Below are 14,806 nucleotides of genomic sequence, written 5' to 3' on the forward strand. Positions count from 1 at the left end.
GATTCTCAATTACCTTTACCTGGAAACTAAGGGACGGGGCTGAATTTGCAATAGAACTGGGACAATGGAGCTACAATGACCTTACGCTTCATCAACTTTCAACTAAGGACTGCAGAAAGACCATCACCCATCTGAAGGGTATGCAATTAGCATTTTAGTAGTGCTAAACATGAGGACCATAAGGTAAGTGACTTACCCAACAAAACAGCAACAGAAACAAATACAGAGCAACATTCACAATGCTATCGCTAACTCACTATCTCCACAGATACAGCAGTATTTGTATGGTTTGAGTTTAGCAACATTTACACCAAAAATGTGTCTGTTTGAAATTTTGTCTTACTGGCTAATAAACTGATAATTGTATAATGCTTTGACCCCTACATGTTCTTGCAGTATTCTTGTATGCAGAGAGACTGCTCAGATATTACAACTACAAGTGAAAATCAAAAGTACAGATCAATGAAGTGCGTTAGAAAATTTGGCTTCTATTTGCATTTAGCTAAGCTCATAAACCCATATCATTCTGTTCCTTATATCCCCAATAAAAGCCATGGCCCTCTTAGAGCGAGTTAGTGCAAACAGAAATTCCATCATTCTGGAAATGTAGTGCTTTTAGTGTTTTGTACTTGTAGAAGTACAAAGAGTGAACATTAAAAGTCAGTTTCTACTCCATGATACTGGCTTCTAGTCCTGAAGCACAAATCCATGTCACTCTGACCATCTGTGAAGTGAATCTTTGTCCATCCTTATATCTGCCACCCTGAAGAAGCTTGAAATGATACGGATTGGACAGATGGACAGAAGCAGCAAAATAAGAAAGCACATTCCAGAAATAAAAGAACACCTTTTGATGGACCATTTGCTCTTATTCTTATAGTTGCAATGATCCAGGAAAATGCAAACTGTGTATTTATAACACGATGCTCTTTGGATCTTTCCAAGCTGTCCAGACCTTTTCAGTCTTCAAAGTAGGTTTTATCCCCACCACGTGGTCTTAGGGTCTGAGATAATGTTATATCTACCCCAAGTTTGTTTTCCCATATTCTGTCCAGCCTAGGGAAGAGAAGGCTTAGGGGGATCTCAGTACATATAAATTTCTGACAGGAGAGAGTAAAGAAGAGAGAGATGGGCTCTTCCCAGTGGTACCCACAGAAAATAAGAGGTAGTGCACACAAACTGAAATAAATGCAAGTAAGAAAACATTTCACTGTGAGAGTGGTAAAACACTGGCACAAAAACCGAGAGAGGTTGTTGAGTCTCCACCTTTGGAGATTTTTGAAACCAAACTGGACCCAGCCCTGAGTAACCTGCTCCAGCTGGCTCTACTTGAACTAGCAGACCTCCAGTGATGCTGTCCAGCCACAGTGATCCTGTGATTATTGCCCAAGATCAGCACCAAGGGACCTGCTCCGTGATGCTTAGCAGGTCTCCGAGAGGTCAGGAATAGCGTTTGGAATAAAGGAAGGAGTACATGCAAAAAGACAGTGAGGGATCAGCCTGAAGGCGTTGTGCTGGCCAGACACCTGAGGGGCAGAAGTCAACAACAGACAATAACAAGGAGAAAGGAGGTGGGGACACACCCTGCCAAGAAAGAGAAATTTGCCTTGTGAACTCAATTGTCTGTTTCATGACCTAAGGAATTGGGAACTCCTCCTCCCCTTCCTCCTCCCATCTCTGTTCATGATGCTGTGATTGCCCTTGAGGGTGTGAGAGCTCCTTTTACAATCCTTGTTTGTTTAGATATCGAAATACATAAAACATAAAGAATTAACATTCAAGGGTCTCTCCCTGCCTCTCTTGATGTAGATTTTAACTTTCAGATATTTAATTCAGATATTAATTATTTTCTAAAGGAAAAAATATGTGAAAAAACAGAACACTAAACTTTCTTACCATAGCAAAGTGATTCAGTGATTAGAGCAAGGACTCAGTTCACAAATGTACTAACCAAACCAACCAACCAAAGAAACAACTAAATTTGCAAATATTGACAGTTGCAAGGGATAATTCATAATGTTTCTAAATAGGATCAGGGGTCAGATCATAAGACTTTTGGACACATTTCTATGCTGGTAACAAGTGGTTATCTTAGAAATCATTAATAAAAAACAAAACAAAACAAAAGTGCGAGTGTGTTGTAAATGTCTGTTGTACTTCACTTCTGAACTTCGTACTCGGAAAAATTCCCTTCGGTGTACACTAGATGTCAGGGTTGGACTGAGAGGATGAGCACATCCTCTCCATACAGCTCCGCACATCAGACTGGATGCCAACAGCACATCTAGTTTCCCTTAGGAATTATTTTTGTGACATGTCCAGTATTTACAAGGAGCACTCTGCACAAACATCCTCACTCCCCCACTTTGAAATATTTGTTAGGCCTGAAGCCTGATGCTTTGGAAGAGGGAAGGGACATCGTGAGACATCATTCCCATACAAATGACTATCTGCCAGCATTCTTCAACTTTCCCAGCCTCAGAAAAAGTGAAAAATAAAAACCCTTAAAACCGCTTAGGTGAACAAATTAACTTTCTAGAGGGGACTCTAATACAGAGCAGCAGAGAACAGCATGGATTTGGTTGGAGAAGAGTGTAAGCAAAGAGAAAGCTGATAAGAACCAGATTAAATTTATAGCAGCCATATAAACTCCCTATTAATGTAGGTCGTTTCATTTCCCTGTGCCCTGACTACCCAGTAGTAAAATCAAGATTTCAACTTATCTCTGTCTCATGGCAATGAAGAGAGTGTGAATCAGGAGAGCAATGACAAAAAACTCTCCCATGTAAGATACTTAGGGCACAAAAACAATAGCCCTAGTAAATGGCTAGTAATAAGAAAAGTTGTGGGGAGGAAGAGGTTCCTGCCCCTTTTTAACTCCTGAAAGAGGCTCAGTGAGCCTGAACCAATGCTGTCCATTTATCCAGAGAATAGTCAGGTAGGACTACTAGGTAAATTAGGTAAATTGTTAAACTGTTCCAAAGGGAAGAAAATGACACAGACAGAACATGTGTTTGGCAGAATAGTATAATTTTGAGTTTCCATACAGCCTGTTTGTGTAAAACATTTCAGGGTACTATACAAGCAAAAATATAGTTATCAGGGAATTCATAGAGATAAATCACATTTCATAAACAGCAGGCTTTAAAGTGCATTCCTCTTCACATTCAGTTTAGGCAATAATCCAGCCCAGCTGCTGGAGTCACAAGTTCTGATGGTGCTTAAGGTCAACACCACAAACATCAAGCAAACAACCAGACAAAAATAACTGACACACAGTGATAATGGAGCACTCAGGCAGCTATATGCTGCATTCACCATTTTGTGGAGATTTCTAGGAAAACACTGTAGAAAGGTGCCAGACCTCAGGGTGAGAGCAGCTGGAATTGCAGTGATCTTCTCTAACAGAGTGAGGGGCACTTGTAACATGAAGCAAACATCCCAGCAATTTTCATGCAACTCCTAGCTGTGATTTTACCATAACTCTCACAAAGCAGTGTTACATACACTGGTGCATTTTTGATGCTGGACATGGTTACAAACCTGCGGTGTATAACAGAACATGATTTCACAGTGAGTAAAGTTTTAGAAAATATAAAGAATAGGATTAGCAGATGCAAATAGAACATAGAGAAATCAGTGTAGCTTTTATAGGAGAAGTCCCACCTCTCAAATCTTTGAGAGTTCCTTAGAGGAGACAATAATAATTTGTGGGTGTCCAGAAGATATTTTGACATGGTCCTGCTAAAAAGGCTGTCATGGATGAAAAGATCTTAACACGTGAAATTACCTGGATAAATAATGTGTTAACAATGAGTGAAAAAATTGGGATTAAATGGTCAGCCTTCATAGTAAGGGAGGATTGTCCTCTCTGCTATTCAACATGGTTATTTATCCTGAAGATTGTGGTTTGGAAAAGGTGTCAGTGGAAGAAAAAGATAAGCAGGACACAGAAATAAAGGATGTAAGGTAAAAAGGAAAGAAAAAAAAATAAGAAGAGGAATAAGAAAAAGAAAGAGTAAGCTTATTTCCATGTAATTGGCAAAAGCACCAGAGCTGGTAAACGCAAAAGAATGCTAAAGGGAGTGGCAACCCTAACTGCTTATGTCCTCATGGGTTACATTTTAATTAAGAATTAGTATAGATAATTCTACAAAATATGCTATTCAGTACTCATGGAGGATCAAAAAGAAAAACAAAACTTAAAAAAAAAAAAAGATTCAGAGAGGCATGAAAGCTGAAACAGAAAGTGCCATTACTTTTTTTTTTTTTTTAAAGGACATTCTTCTATTTCTTGTATACCTGCATCTTGAGTATCATGTGCTAGTTCTGGGCTCCTCCTTTCAAACAGAGATTTTAAAAATATATAAAGAGCAGCAAGGAAGATAAAAAGTAATGTAGGTTTCCTTGTGAGGACAGTACAAACAGGATAGACTTCATCAGCTGGAAAGGGAAAGCTGGGGTGGCATATAAATCACCAGGGGCATGGTAAAGAGGAAAGGGAGTTATCTGCCACTGTTTCTTACACTGTAAAATCTAGGGACATCAGGAAACTCTTCACAGAGTGCATTTTCTGCTGTGAAACTCAGGTCTATGTGTCACTGCGTACCGAAAAAGCACATGGAATCAAACTCAGATATATTAATGCCACAGAACACAATGTTATTAAACATTTAGCAGAGTTCACACAAGGCACAATTTTAATGTTCTGCTATGTCTTCTTTTCCCTAATGAGTGAAACAAGAGGACTCTTTGTATTCCAGCCTCCTTCTTTCATTCTCCGGAACACCTAGCACACTACGAGAGGAGGACATTTAGTCTCAGTACAGTTTGGCAAGGAAAATCTTTCCCATGCTTTCTGAAATAGGAGTTATAGTCTTACCTGTGGTAGGCAGAAGGTCACATTGAGAACACCATAAGGAACCCGAGAATCTAAAAAAGCATTGGCTTCCTTAATTTGACAGGAGACAGTGGTATACAATTACATTTTAGGGTAACAGACTGATATTTTAGTACTAAGTGAATGTATGCTACAATAATAAGAAGGCTATTGAGAACATTTAAAAAAATTGTTCATTATATTTTTTAAATCATACATGTGCTTTTATCTAGAATTACAGCTGCTGTACAATGCAGTATGGCCTGTGCAATGATTACACAATGTCCTTCACCAGCCTGAGAGGCATGTCATTCCAGAAGATGCCTCTTCATCTCTTCTGCTATTTCCTATTCCAGTTCTGGGAAATATTTTGGATTTTTTTCATCCTTCCCCTTTGGTCAAGGAGCTTATATCTCACCGAATGTTCCTCCGATTTCTTGTGGAAGGCTGGGAAATAGGCTCCTGAGCTGTGAGTGGACCTCTTGAAGTGATGCAGCTGTGGTTTGATGGCTGGCAGTGGCAAAGCAAGAACAACAATGGTTAAATAGTTACCATGCTTAGCATTCACTCACTGGTGGACTAGAAATTAATTCCTTCCAAGCTGCATCCATCCCCTCAGTACATCCTGTCTGTATAAAGGAGGATTTCTCAGCCAGTGAACCAGGACTCTTTTGGGTTAGATAGATACAGGGCTAGAAAATTGGTTAGAAGAAAGTTCAGGAATAAAATATAATAAAATGTGAAAATATGTATTATAAATATGGATGTAAAACTCTAGGATGAAAAACAGAAATCTGGGCAATTAAACACTTCAGAATACCTGATCTTGAAATCATGCCCTTACTCAGACATCCCAGAAACCCATAGCAGCCTAGGTGGATTCCAAGGAACGTTCTCGAGGTTAAGAAACAACAGTTTACACAGAAGATCGATGTACCAAAAAGTCTGAATGAAGAAGCAGCTTCTATATTTACCTATCCACAAGTAGACAGCTGAACACCTCACTGTTTTCAAACTATCATCAAACTATCAAACAAAATCATTTTAAGACAATAAATCTGGACTGAGATCACGTTTCCCAGAATTCAGGAACAGGTGGAACTGAGGGGTTTTGTATGATTTTCCAGTAAACTACAGGGCATTGTGAATGTCACGCATGGACCTGTATCAATCTGACTATTCTCAGCTTTTTGACTGTGTTTATTTGAATCTATGCCTTGCTTTCTAACACCTTTACATAGGCAAAATAAAAACATATTAAATATGACTACGACCAAAATGTGTTTGTCTTATGCTTAGTTATTAATTGCAAAAAAATGAAGTAATAACACGATAATTAGTATGATAAGCACTTTAAAGAAAAGTCATTGCTCTCAGCATGTATCCTAAGAAGAGAAAAAGATTCCCCTGTGTGAGCTAGCTAACATCAAATGCTAGCACACAGTCACAGTCTCATCTTGTTAAACTCTTTGAGTGATTAATCATACTCTAAAATGTCTTGGGAAATAAAAAACTATGCACTTCATAAACCTTAGAAAAACACATCCAGATTTCTGCATAGTCTTATTCTTTTCTGTTCTCAACTAAACTAGACTGACATTCATTAAAAGCTTCAAAATATTCATTAGGTGAGTTACTGTTCTTTGAGGCACATTCATTTTCCAGATTCATTCCATTTTCTGTACTCAGCATGGATTCAGCCAAACTGTTATTGGATTTTCCATTGCTCAGCATGGGAGAATGTTTATTGTTAACTGGAATTTCACTGGAGTTGTTGCCAGAAGAGATGACTTGGCTAATAAGTACAAGTGGTTTAACCAGGACACTGACAGTGCCATTTATCATCCTTGTACAAAAGCTGATAAAGGGAATCCACAATATTTAATTTCTTTGGGCTTTACTGACTTGAGGTAGATGGTGCTGAGGAGAAGATTCTCTTAAGACTCCAGAGATCTGTTCCCAGATTTCTCACTGACTTCTCATCTGACCTGGACTATAACATTTATCCTAGTTCCTCCATTTGTAAAATGGGAATAAAAGTGAGAAATACTTACCTTGTTCTGCTTGCAACACTACAATAAAGGACTGCCATCCTTGTACCACCCTATGCCCTTCCTGAGGGACGCACATACTTTTAAATGATGACTATATTTTCAAGGAGGTCTGCTAAGCAGAAGGGAGCATAATGCTTGCTATCTGCTTCTAAGTTTTTGTTAAAACATTATATGTTGGGTATGATTCACCTTAGGTTTAACTGCAAATTCAGAGTCAAAGTGAGGCAGAATTTGAAGATACTTGCAAACACATTTACAGCAGACCAACTAACAGGTTTCAGAGAAAAATGTACCTTGTACAAACGTTTATGTGAAGGGACAAAAATGTTCATTTCCCCATCCCTTTATTCCCTGTGTGTAACACAAAAGCAACCTACTACAATCCATGCAGCTCTAGATAGATTAATAGCTTGAGGCACTACACCAGAAGCTATTCTTTTGTACAGTGATGGATGCTCCTATAAGCAGCCATAGCTAATGTGTGAGAGACTCATTTTGAAGTGGTGGCACATATACAGAAGGGCAGGTGAACAAATTTGCCACAGTCTAAGCCATTCATCCACAAATCAAAAAAACACAGCCCCAAGTTCTGCATTTCAAATTGACCCTAAAATATGCAACACACTCCCTGGGTGAGGTCAATAGGCATCAAAACCCATTTTGAGGGGGGAGCCCTTGAATTAACAGTGTAGACAATGACAAGAGTTTCAGTTTCACGAGAACTTCATGAAACTTCATGAGTTCATTCAGAACATAAGAAAATAGCTTACTGAGGAGTCTGCCCTCTGTTGATTGAGCATGGTGGGCATTTCACATCTCAGCTTGAATTTAAGTCCTGCACCCTAGTCTGCAGGAATTATTGCATACTATAGTCAAAATTTTAGCTGGAATTTTCTTGGTTCCACTCAGTCTCCTAGAAATTCAATTTCTGTTTCAGATTGTACTGATCTGCAATAGTTTTGGCCTTGTTGCAGTGGGAAGGAAATTATTATTGACGTAACTGACAAAATAAGGTATTATCACCATGAGTATTTCTAACTATCAAAAGTTGTTATAGCAACAAACACTCTTGTTACTACATAGTAACTCCACTCTGATCAGAAAACAAAACAAGACTAGGCAAAACACTGATATCCTTTTCTTTTCCTTTTCAAGCATTTTATATCAGATACAAACATTTCTATTCATTCAAAAAGCACATCCCTTCAAAAAAAAAAGCCACTGAAATGTCATTTTCTTTAATGTCATCATCACAGTCACTGAGTGAATAGCACGATTTTTACTCAGAACACCTGCTGGGGAACAATTTGATTCTGATAAAAAATCAGAACACAGTCAGCTGAACAGCCACAGCTCCAAAAGGGGTTTGAGTGCTCTGTGCTGATACTTAGTACCAGAGGGAGAGGAAAAGCTGGGGGGAAAGAAAGCAGGAAACCGGAAGGGAGAAAACCTATACGGTCTACTCAGCTTTCACATCTTTCCCCAGGCTGGTGGCAGATCCCTGCTGCCACCTCTGCAGGAGCACCCAACCATGGCTCACCACCTTTGCAAGGAAGGACGTCCAGCAGCGACACACGCATGATTCACTTGACAGCACAGGCATTGGAGGAGGCTCTGCAAAGCAACACCAGTGAGTCTGGATGGGGATGAGGAATGAGGCACTGCTGTCTCTCCCAGCTGTACTCATCTCATGAGGGGACACTGTGGCTTCACAGAGGCACCGGGGTGGAAAGCGTCTGGAACACAGCTTGGTCCAGACAGTGGTCTTTTTACTCTTCTCCAGACAGGCAAGCACTAACAGCCTGTGGCATAACATGGACAAGGCAGTAACATGTTCCCTTGCCAAACCATCTGCAGTTAGTGGCTTCCAGGGACATCCTGAAGACGGACCTTCTGCAATTTCAACCTCACCTCCCATCCCCCTGCAAGAACTATGGCAACTTTTGCCTTCAAATACTATGCAGGCAAGATAACGAAAATCCGAGCAGAAAGGCTACAGGACATATGAAAGGCTGTTATGATCAGTAAAGGTGATTTACTTATTTAGTTAAATAATTCGCCAGTGAAGTAAGGGAATTATTTCATCAGGCATTTTTACTGGGAGATGACTCAGGATAGCTAGGGATACTGATGTTCCTAATTCAGTGTTCTGCTGCTCTATCAAAAGAGTATGCTCAGGAGGGCTTATTCTTTCTTCCTTTTGGCTTCTTTCCCAACAAAGGAGGTTTTCTGCTGTAAGTAAAGGAGAGTCTCCAGGACAAAGAAGCAAGAGAACCATGACTGTATTTCATTAAAGACACACAAATACTCAAGAAATGTTCTAAACCTGGGGAGAATCAGTCTCCTAGGAGTGTTAAAAAAAAACTGTGCTCATACAAAATTCACTGTTTTCTCCAATGAGACATCTCAAGGAGAGAGTCTGAAGACAGCTACCTCTTAGGGAGTCACCATGGCAATAGCTGAGGGTTTAGTAGCTAAAGATGAGATTCTTCTGTCCAGGTATGCTTTTTAATCTACTGACAGAATGCATATTATGCTTTCCTCCAAGTCCAGCCATCTCCTACATTATCCACCTGGCCTTATGTGACAACCTGAACACTGCAAGTTCCTGCTCCATAATATTGCACGAGATCCAACTTTCAGGAATATGAAGATGTGACATAGCTTGTAGAAAACTTTGTTGGTGGCTATCACCTGCGGTATTAGTTTTTTCTGTACTCAGAAGAGAAGCATGTGGGGAAGGAACCCTACCAGTTTTCTTCTTTTACTCTCATCTATTAACAGAAATTGCACAAGAAGCAGAACAAATACAATTATTTTTCCAGGCTTCTACACCTACCAGACAGTAACACTTCTCAGGTCCCTATTACTGCAGGAAAAAAAAAAATTGTGACCACTAAAACTGTTACTATGAAAATGTGACTTTTAAAATTGGAACTTCTTTTTCTCCTCCATGCTGAAATAAAATGCCTCAACGACAATGTCAGACTTCTCTTCTCTTTAAAAGGTTCCAGTGAATAAAACCAGCCTTTAACAGGGTCTTTAACTCACATATTCATGCTCTGAAGTTTCTGTAATGCATCAGTTTTCTGCAGCTCTGTAGCCAAATGAATGCATCAAAGATTCAAATTAAATAAAGAATTCCTACTTCGCAGCTTTCCAACTTGTCCTATTATCAAAGATACATATATCTGTATCTCTATATATATGTATATAGATATATAAAGCATACATATATGTAAAAAATGGCAGTTCTAGAGAGGGTGTGAAATATGTAAAAGAAAGGGAGAAAAAGCTGACCTTCAAATACCTATTCTCTAGTCAGAGTACACTGCAAAAGAGTTGAAGTACAGCCTGCAGGTCTGAGAAACTTCTGGTAAGACAGGAACAGATGGCAGCCAGGGCCTTCTCTGGTTTCATGAATGGTCAAGCCCTGTGGGAGCACTGCCAGGGCTCCCTCCTATACACAGCTGCTTAGCCTCATAAACCTTCCCCAGCTTTGTGACCTCTTGGAGGTTTCTTCCTCCTGCTCACTTCAAATTGGCAAGGCACAGATTAAAAGGTTAGTGATCAGCAGGAGTGACTGACCTGCTGACAAGGAGGTAATGGGCTCACATGCATATGTTGCCTGCTCTTGTCAGCCTCCCTTCTTCAGAAGTGACTAAACCCAACAAAATAAAGCTCACATTCTTTCTCAAGTCACTGCATGAGATTCACAGAAAGAACAGTAACATTTTCTCAAATTGAATATTGTGTGTGTGTATTTACAGCAGACTGTTCCTTAACTACACATTAATTAGCGGCTGCCTCCTGCAAAAGCAACCCGCCTGACATGTGATCATATAGGGCATAAACAAACCAGCACCATAATGGCTGTAAACAAAATGCATCACTGGGCTACATAAATAGAAAATATGGCACTATTATCTACTCCCAACCCGTATTTTAAATAGCTGCATAGGAAGGGCTGATTTGCATACTGTACTAGAGTAAACAGTTTGCGGTGTAAGCCACAGTAACAGGGCACACGTAGGAAGGCATCAGCGCTCAACAGCCAAATGGAGAAAACCCACTGGGTCCCTGATCAATGCCAAAACATACAATGAGGTGGGAAATCCTTAACAAAGAGAGAGTCAAAACACAGCTCGTCATTTCTGCAAGTGCCAGCCAGAAGACACCTTTACATAATTCAATGCGAGGTTGTCACAGTGAGTGTTGCTACTGGAAGTAAGGCAGAACTGGCAACAAATCCACAAAGTGTCCTTTAGCAGAAAGAGGTGTTGCTGGGTTAATTGCTCCCCTCTCTTACAGGGTTCTCCCTACTGCTGGTTTTCTACTCTTACCAGTTAACAGATCCCTAGATCTGATAGTTTTAAAGGGGAGTAAACATTATTCTTAAATAACAGATGAGTAAATTGGGGCACACAAGAACCATTTAAGCAAGGTCACCTAGCAAGTCAGTAATAAACAAGGGACTGTACCTGGTAGCAAAACCCTCTCTTCTGCATTGTACTTGCTACCTTCCTATTACAATGGTGGTCTGGAGGGTGAGAACAAGTATTACACATAAAATGGAATGCAGGATTTGTTGTTTGCAGGTACTCATTAATGAGTCGATTGATTAAAAGTGGTAATGACACTGGCAAAAAAATGGATGAAAAATAATGTGTAAACATTGCTCATTAAAATTGAACATGGGACCAATGCAAATATGCCAAAATATATAAAAAGGGAACTTGTTTTGAAATTAGATCTGTTTGCATTGCCTGCAAGTTATGGCTGGAGTGTGACAAGAATGTTTTATTCCACAATTTTTCCTTTAAAAAAAAAAAAACAAAGGGTATTTTTTCTTCCAAAAAATATATATAGGTATCTAAAGAACAAGACCTCTAAATGCCACCTGCAAGAAAATTCTGGGTGAAAACATTCAAAGTAGTAGCCTCCCCTGTGAATATAAATACAAGAATTTAACCGGTGCTGGGACCCTATGAGATACATGCTATATATGCAGCTAATGCTGATGGTCACTGCCAATGATGAGATGCTACAGAGGTTAAGAGGATGCATTTATGGTGCTTACTGACTGTATTTTCTATCTAAAACTGTCTCAGGTTAGTTACGTAGGAGTCTTCATGTGAGCATGCTGCCCAGTGGTTTGAATTTTACTTTCAATGATTGTCTTCTTTTTTGTTTTCATACAGGGGAATGTTCCACAGAGCACAGTGTTTTACTAAGGAAAAACAATATTTTGAACTCTCCCACATTCCTGCCCGCTCTTCTCTTTACTGGTATCCACGTGGTGGCTGCATCTGTGCCAATGGAAACAATCTGCCAAGGTGGCGGTCGCAAAAGAGCATCATGCCACGAACAGCTTGGAGAACTGACACTGCACAGAAACATACTATGGCATGTGGGCCTCTATATATAGAGCCACACCACACCTCATCTGCTGGCACAGCAGCCGCTGATGAAAATATCTGCAGCAAAACTTTTTGCAGTACTTTGCTTGACATTTTTATTTCTTTCTTGGTGATTTCTTGTTGTTTTCCTATACGTATACCTTTTCTTTCAATGACTGCGAATAACACATACATGAATGCCTTTCTATATGCCCATGACAAGATAATATCTTGACAATTTGTTCAAACTCAGCCACTATCTTCTATAACTGCTCCATATTCCCCTCCTTTTCTTCTGACAGTTGTGTGGGACAAAGATGAAAGGAATAAGAAAATGTCTATCATGGTGAAATAGAGACAGAACCATAGAATCACAGAATATCCAAGTTGGAAGGGACCCACAAGTATCATTGAGTCCAACTCCTGGGTCCCCAAAGGATCACCCAAAACCAACCAACCAACTAACCAACTAACCAAACAAAAACAGCAAGACCTGGGGGATAGGAAGGGCACACAAAAAAAAAAGCTACACTTTGCTCCACAAAACAGCCTCATTTTTCTCTTCAGCATCCATGTCCATGTGAAAAAGGCCCAAATTAATTTCCTGATTGAATTAAGACAGTTTATGGACAGTTTTGCGAACCGCAAAATAAAAGATATTTGTTTTAAAAAATGAAAGGTGGTGAAGCTTAAAAACAGCAGTTCATTTGTTCAGTCCCAGTGAATGGGCTTAACTTTTTAATGTGATACATGAAAGTATTCCTTCTCCCACAGATCACGTACTGCAGTGCCTTTGTCCAAAGCAAAGTATTATTATTGCCGACTGACCTGGCAATGTAAGACGGTTTGCTGAGGAACCTGAGCCTGGTGAACCAGCTGAAAGTTGCGTTGCACCTTTAAAGAGAAAGAGTAGTTTCAGCAGAGAGAGATGAACAGTAGTCCCACTAGCCACACAAATGCTTTTTGTAGTGCTGCCACTGCCATGAGGTGTTTGTTGTCTTCTTTCTGCCACTTCTTTTCAGAGATTTTAAGCCAAGCGAACTTATTTATGAGACAGGGCAAATAGCCTCACTTTTGGGGACCTTTCAATCCAGAGCAGTCAATATCAAATCTACCTTTCTTCTTTTTATTGATTACTGTGTTTGGGTGGAGATACCTGAGTTATTGATAATGGAGGTTTCACATTCTTAAGCAATAGTGGGTTTCCAAAGCTTTGGAGCCATGAACCATCACCATCTCTCAGACAGCTTTCTCTTCAGCTATCTCCATGTCCTCACAGAACTGGCAATAGTCAATTTTATTGCCCAAGGTGGTTCTGAAGACAGTTACACAGCACTTACCTTGCTTCTGTATCACTTCAGTAGGTAGCTGGCATCACTTTGGGAACCACTGGTTGGTAGTGACTCCAGAAATTTCTGTCTCTGGCTATACACTCCAGATAAAGGACTCCGATACTGTATTTGCAAGTGGAGTTGAGTCACTTTAGATGCCTTTTCCAAACCATCTTTTCTTCCCTCATGCTTATGTGACAGGCTGGATTTTTTATTTGTAGACCACGGTTGACTACATGAATACCTTCAATATCTATCAGAAATTGTATTCATCTCTACTTGAAGAACTGGAGGTAAATTAAGAATCAAACCAAGCCAGTAAGGCATAATATAAGCAGGTACAGTGGTGAGCACATTCTTCAGGAAATCAATACCACTGAACCTTTCAGAGAGGAAAGGAATTAATTAAAGCTGGAATTTCAGGTAAAAGGGAATGCATGAAGCCTTTCAGGCTCGTACTGAATGTCTGTGAATGTCACAACTTTCTTGGAGAGAATGGCTTAGTTTCTGCCACTGTTTATCACGATTATTTCTTTTTTATGGAAAAGATCAAATAGAAAAACAGCAGTGATATGGGAAAATTCTATTCATTACTAGTTCACAGGTGCTTCCCAAGTCTGCCTGTGTCATAAGCCAAGTCTACCTGTGGCATAAGACACTTTGTAAAAGACAGTATGCATAGACATAGTTGAAATGCCTTGAAAGAAAGGTTGTAAACAATACCAGAACACGGGACACGAGCCCTCTAGAATAGATACACGTGTTCCAAGTGGCACAGAAAAAGAAAAAAATCACAGTGGGCATGAATGTGGTGTTGTTGATTGAGATGCTTTTACATTGTGATTTCAATCTTCTCATGAGAGACCTGGAAACTTGGAATATCTTTGTGTTTGAACATAAGCAGAATCAATGTAATGCTTCAACAGGCTCTACCACTCTACATGCAAAATTGACATCTTCACTTGTGATTAATTTCATGAGGCAGTTATATGAATCATTGAATAATGTGTTTTTCCCTCCATTTAAATGATAAAACACAAATACAACCAAAGATGGCAACAGTGTTTGCTGCCAATTTATAAATGCACTTCGAATTTGAAAGAAAAATCTCCCATCTTTAAAAGCTGGATTTTGGGAAAGTAA

General features: G+C 39.6%; 1 protein-coding gene across 13 annotated transcripts in view; it reads right to left on the reverse strand.

Moving 5' to 3' along the window:
* Positions 1–3,009: 3,009 nt before the first annotated feature.
* The window catches only part of PDE1C (phosphodiesterase 1C), a 316,420-nt gene continuing 304,623 nt past the window's right edge, over positions 3,010–14,806 (reverse strand). For 12 of the 13 annotated variants that reach the window (XM_048075555.2, XM_066992242.1, XM_048075558.2 and 9 more), the window contains 2 exons: positions 13,161–13,226; positions 3,010–5,389 (listed from right to left, as the gene is read on the reverse strand). In XM_048075555.2, the coding sequence (XP_047931512.2) occupies positions 5,220–5,389; positions 13,161–13,226 (236 nt within the window). In that variant the 3' untranslated portion in view covers positions 3,010–5,219. The remainder of the gene's footprint in view (positions 5,390–13,160; positions 13,227–14,806) is intronic. The other variant, XM_066992244.1, reaches the window with a different exon arrangement.

The sequence above is a fragment of the Anser cygnoides genome, chromosome 2 (genome assembly GCF_040182565.1).
Source record: "Anser cygnoides isolate HZ-2024a breed goose chromosome 2, Taihu_goose_T2T_genome, whole genome shotgun sequence".
NCBI lineage: Eukaryota > Metazoa > Chordata > Aves > Anseriformes > Anatidae > Anser > Anser cygnoides.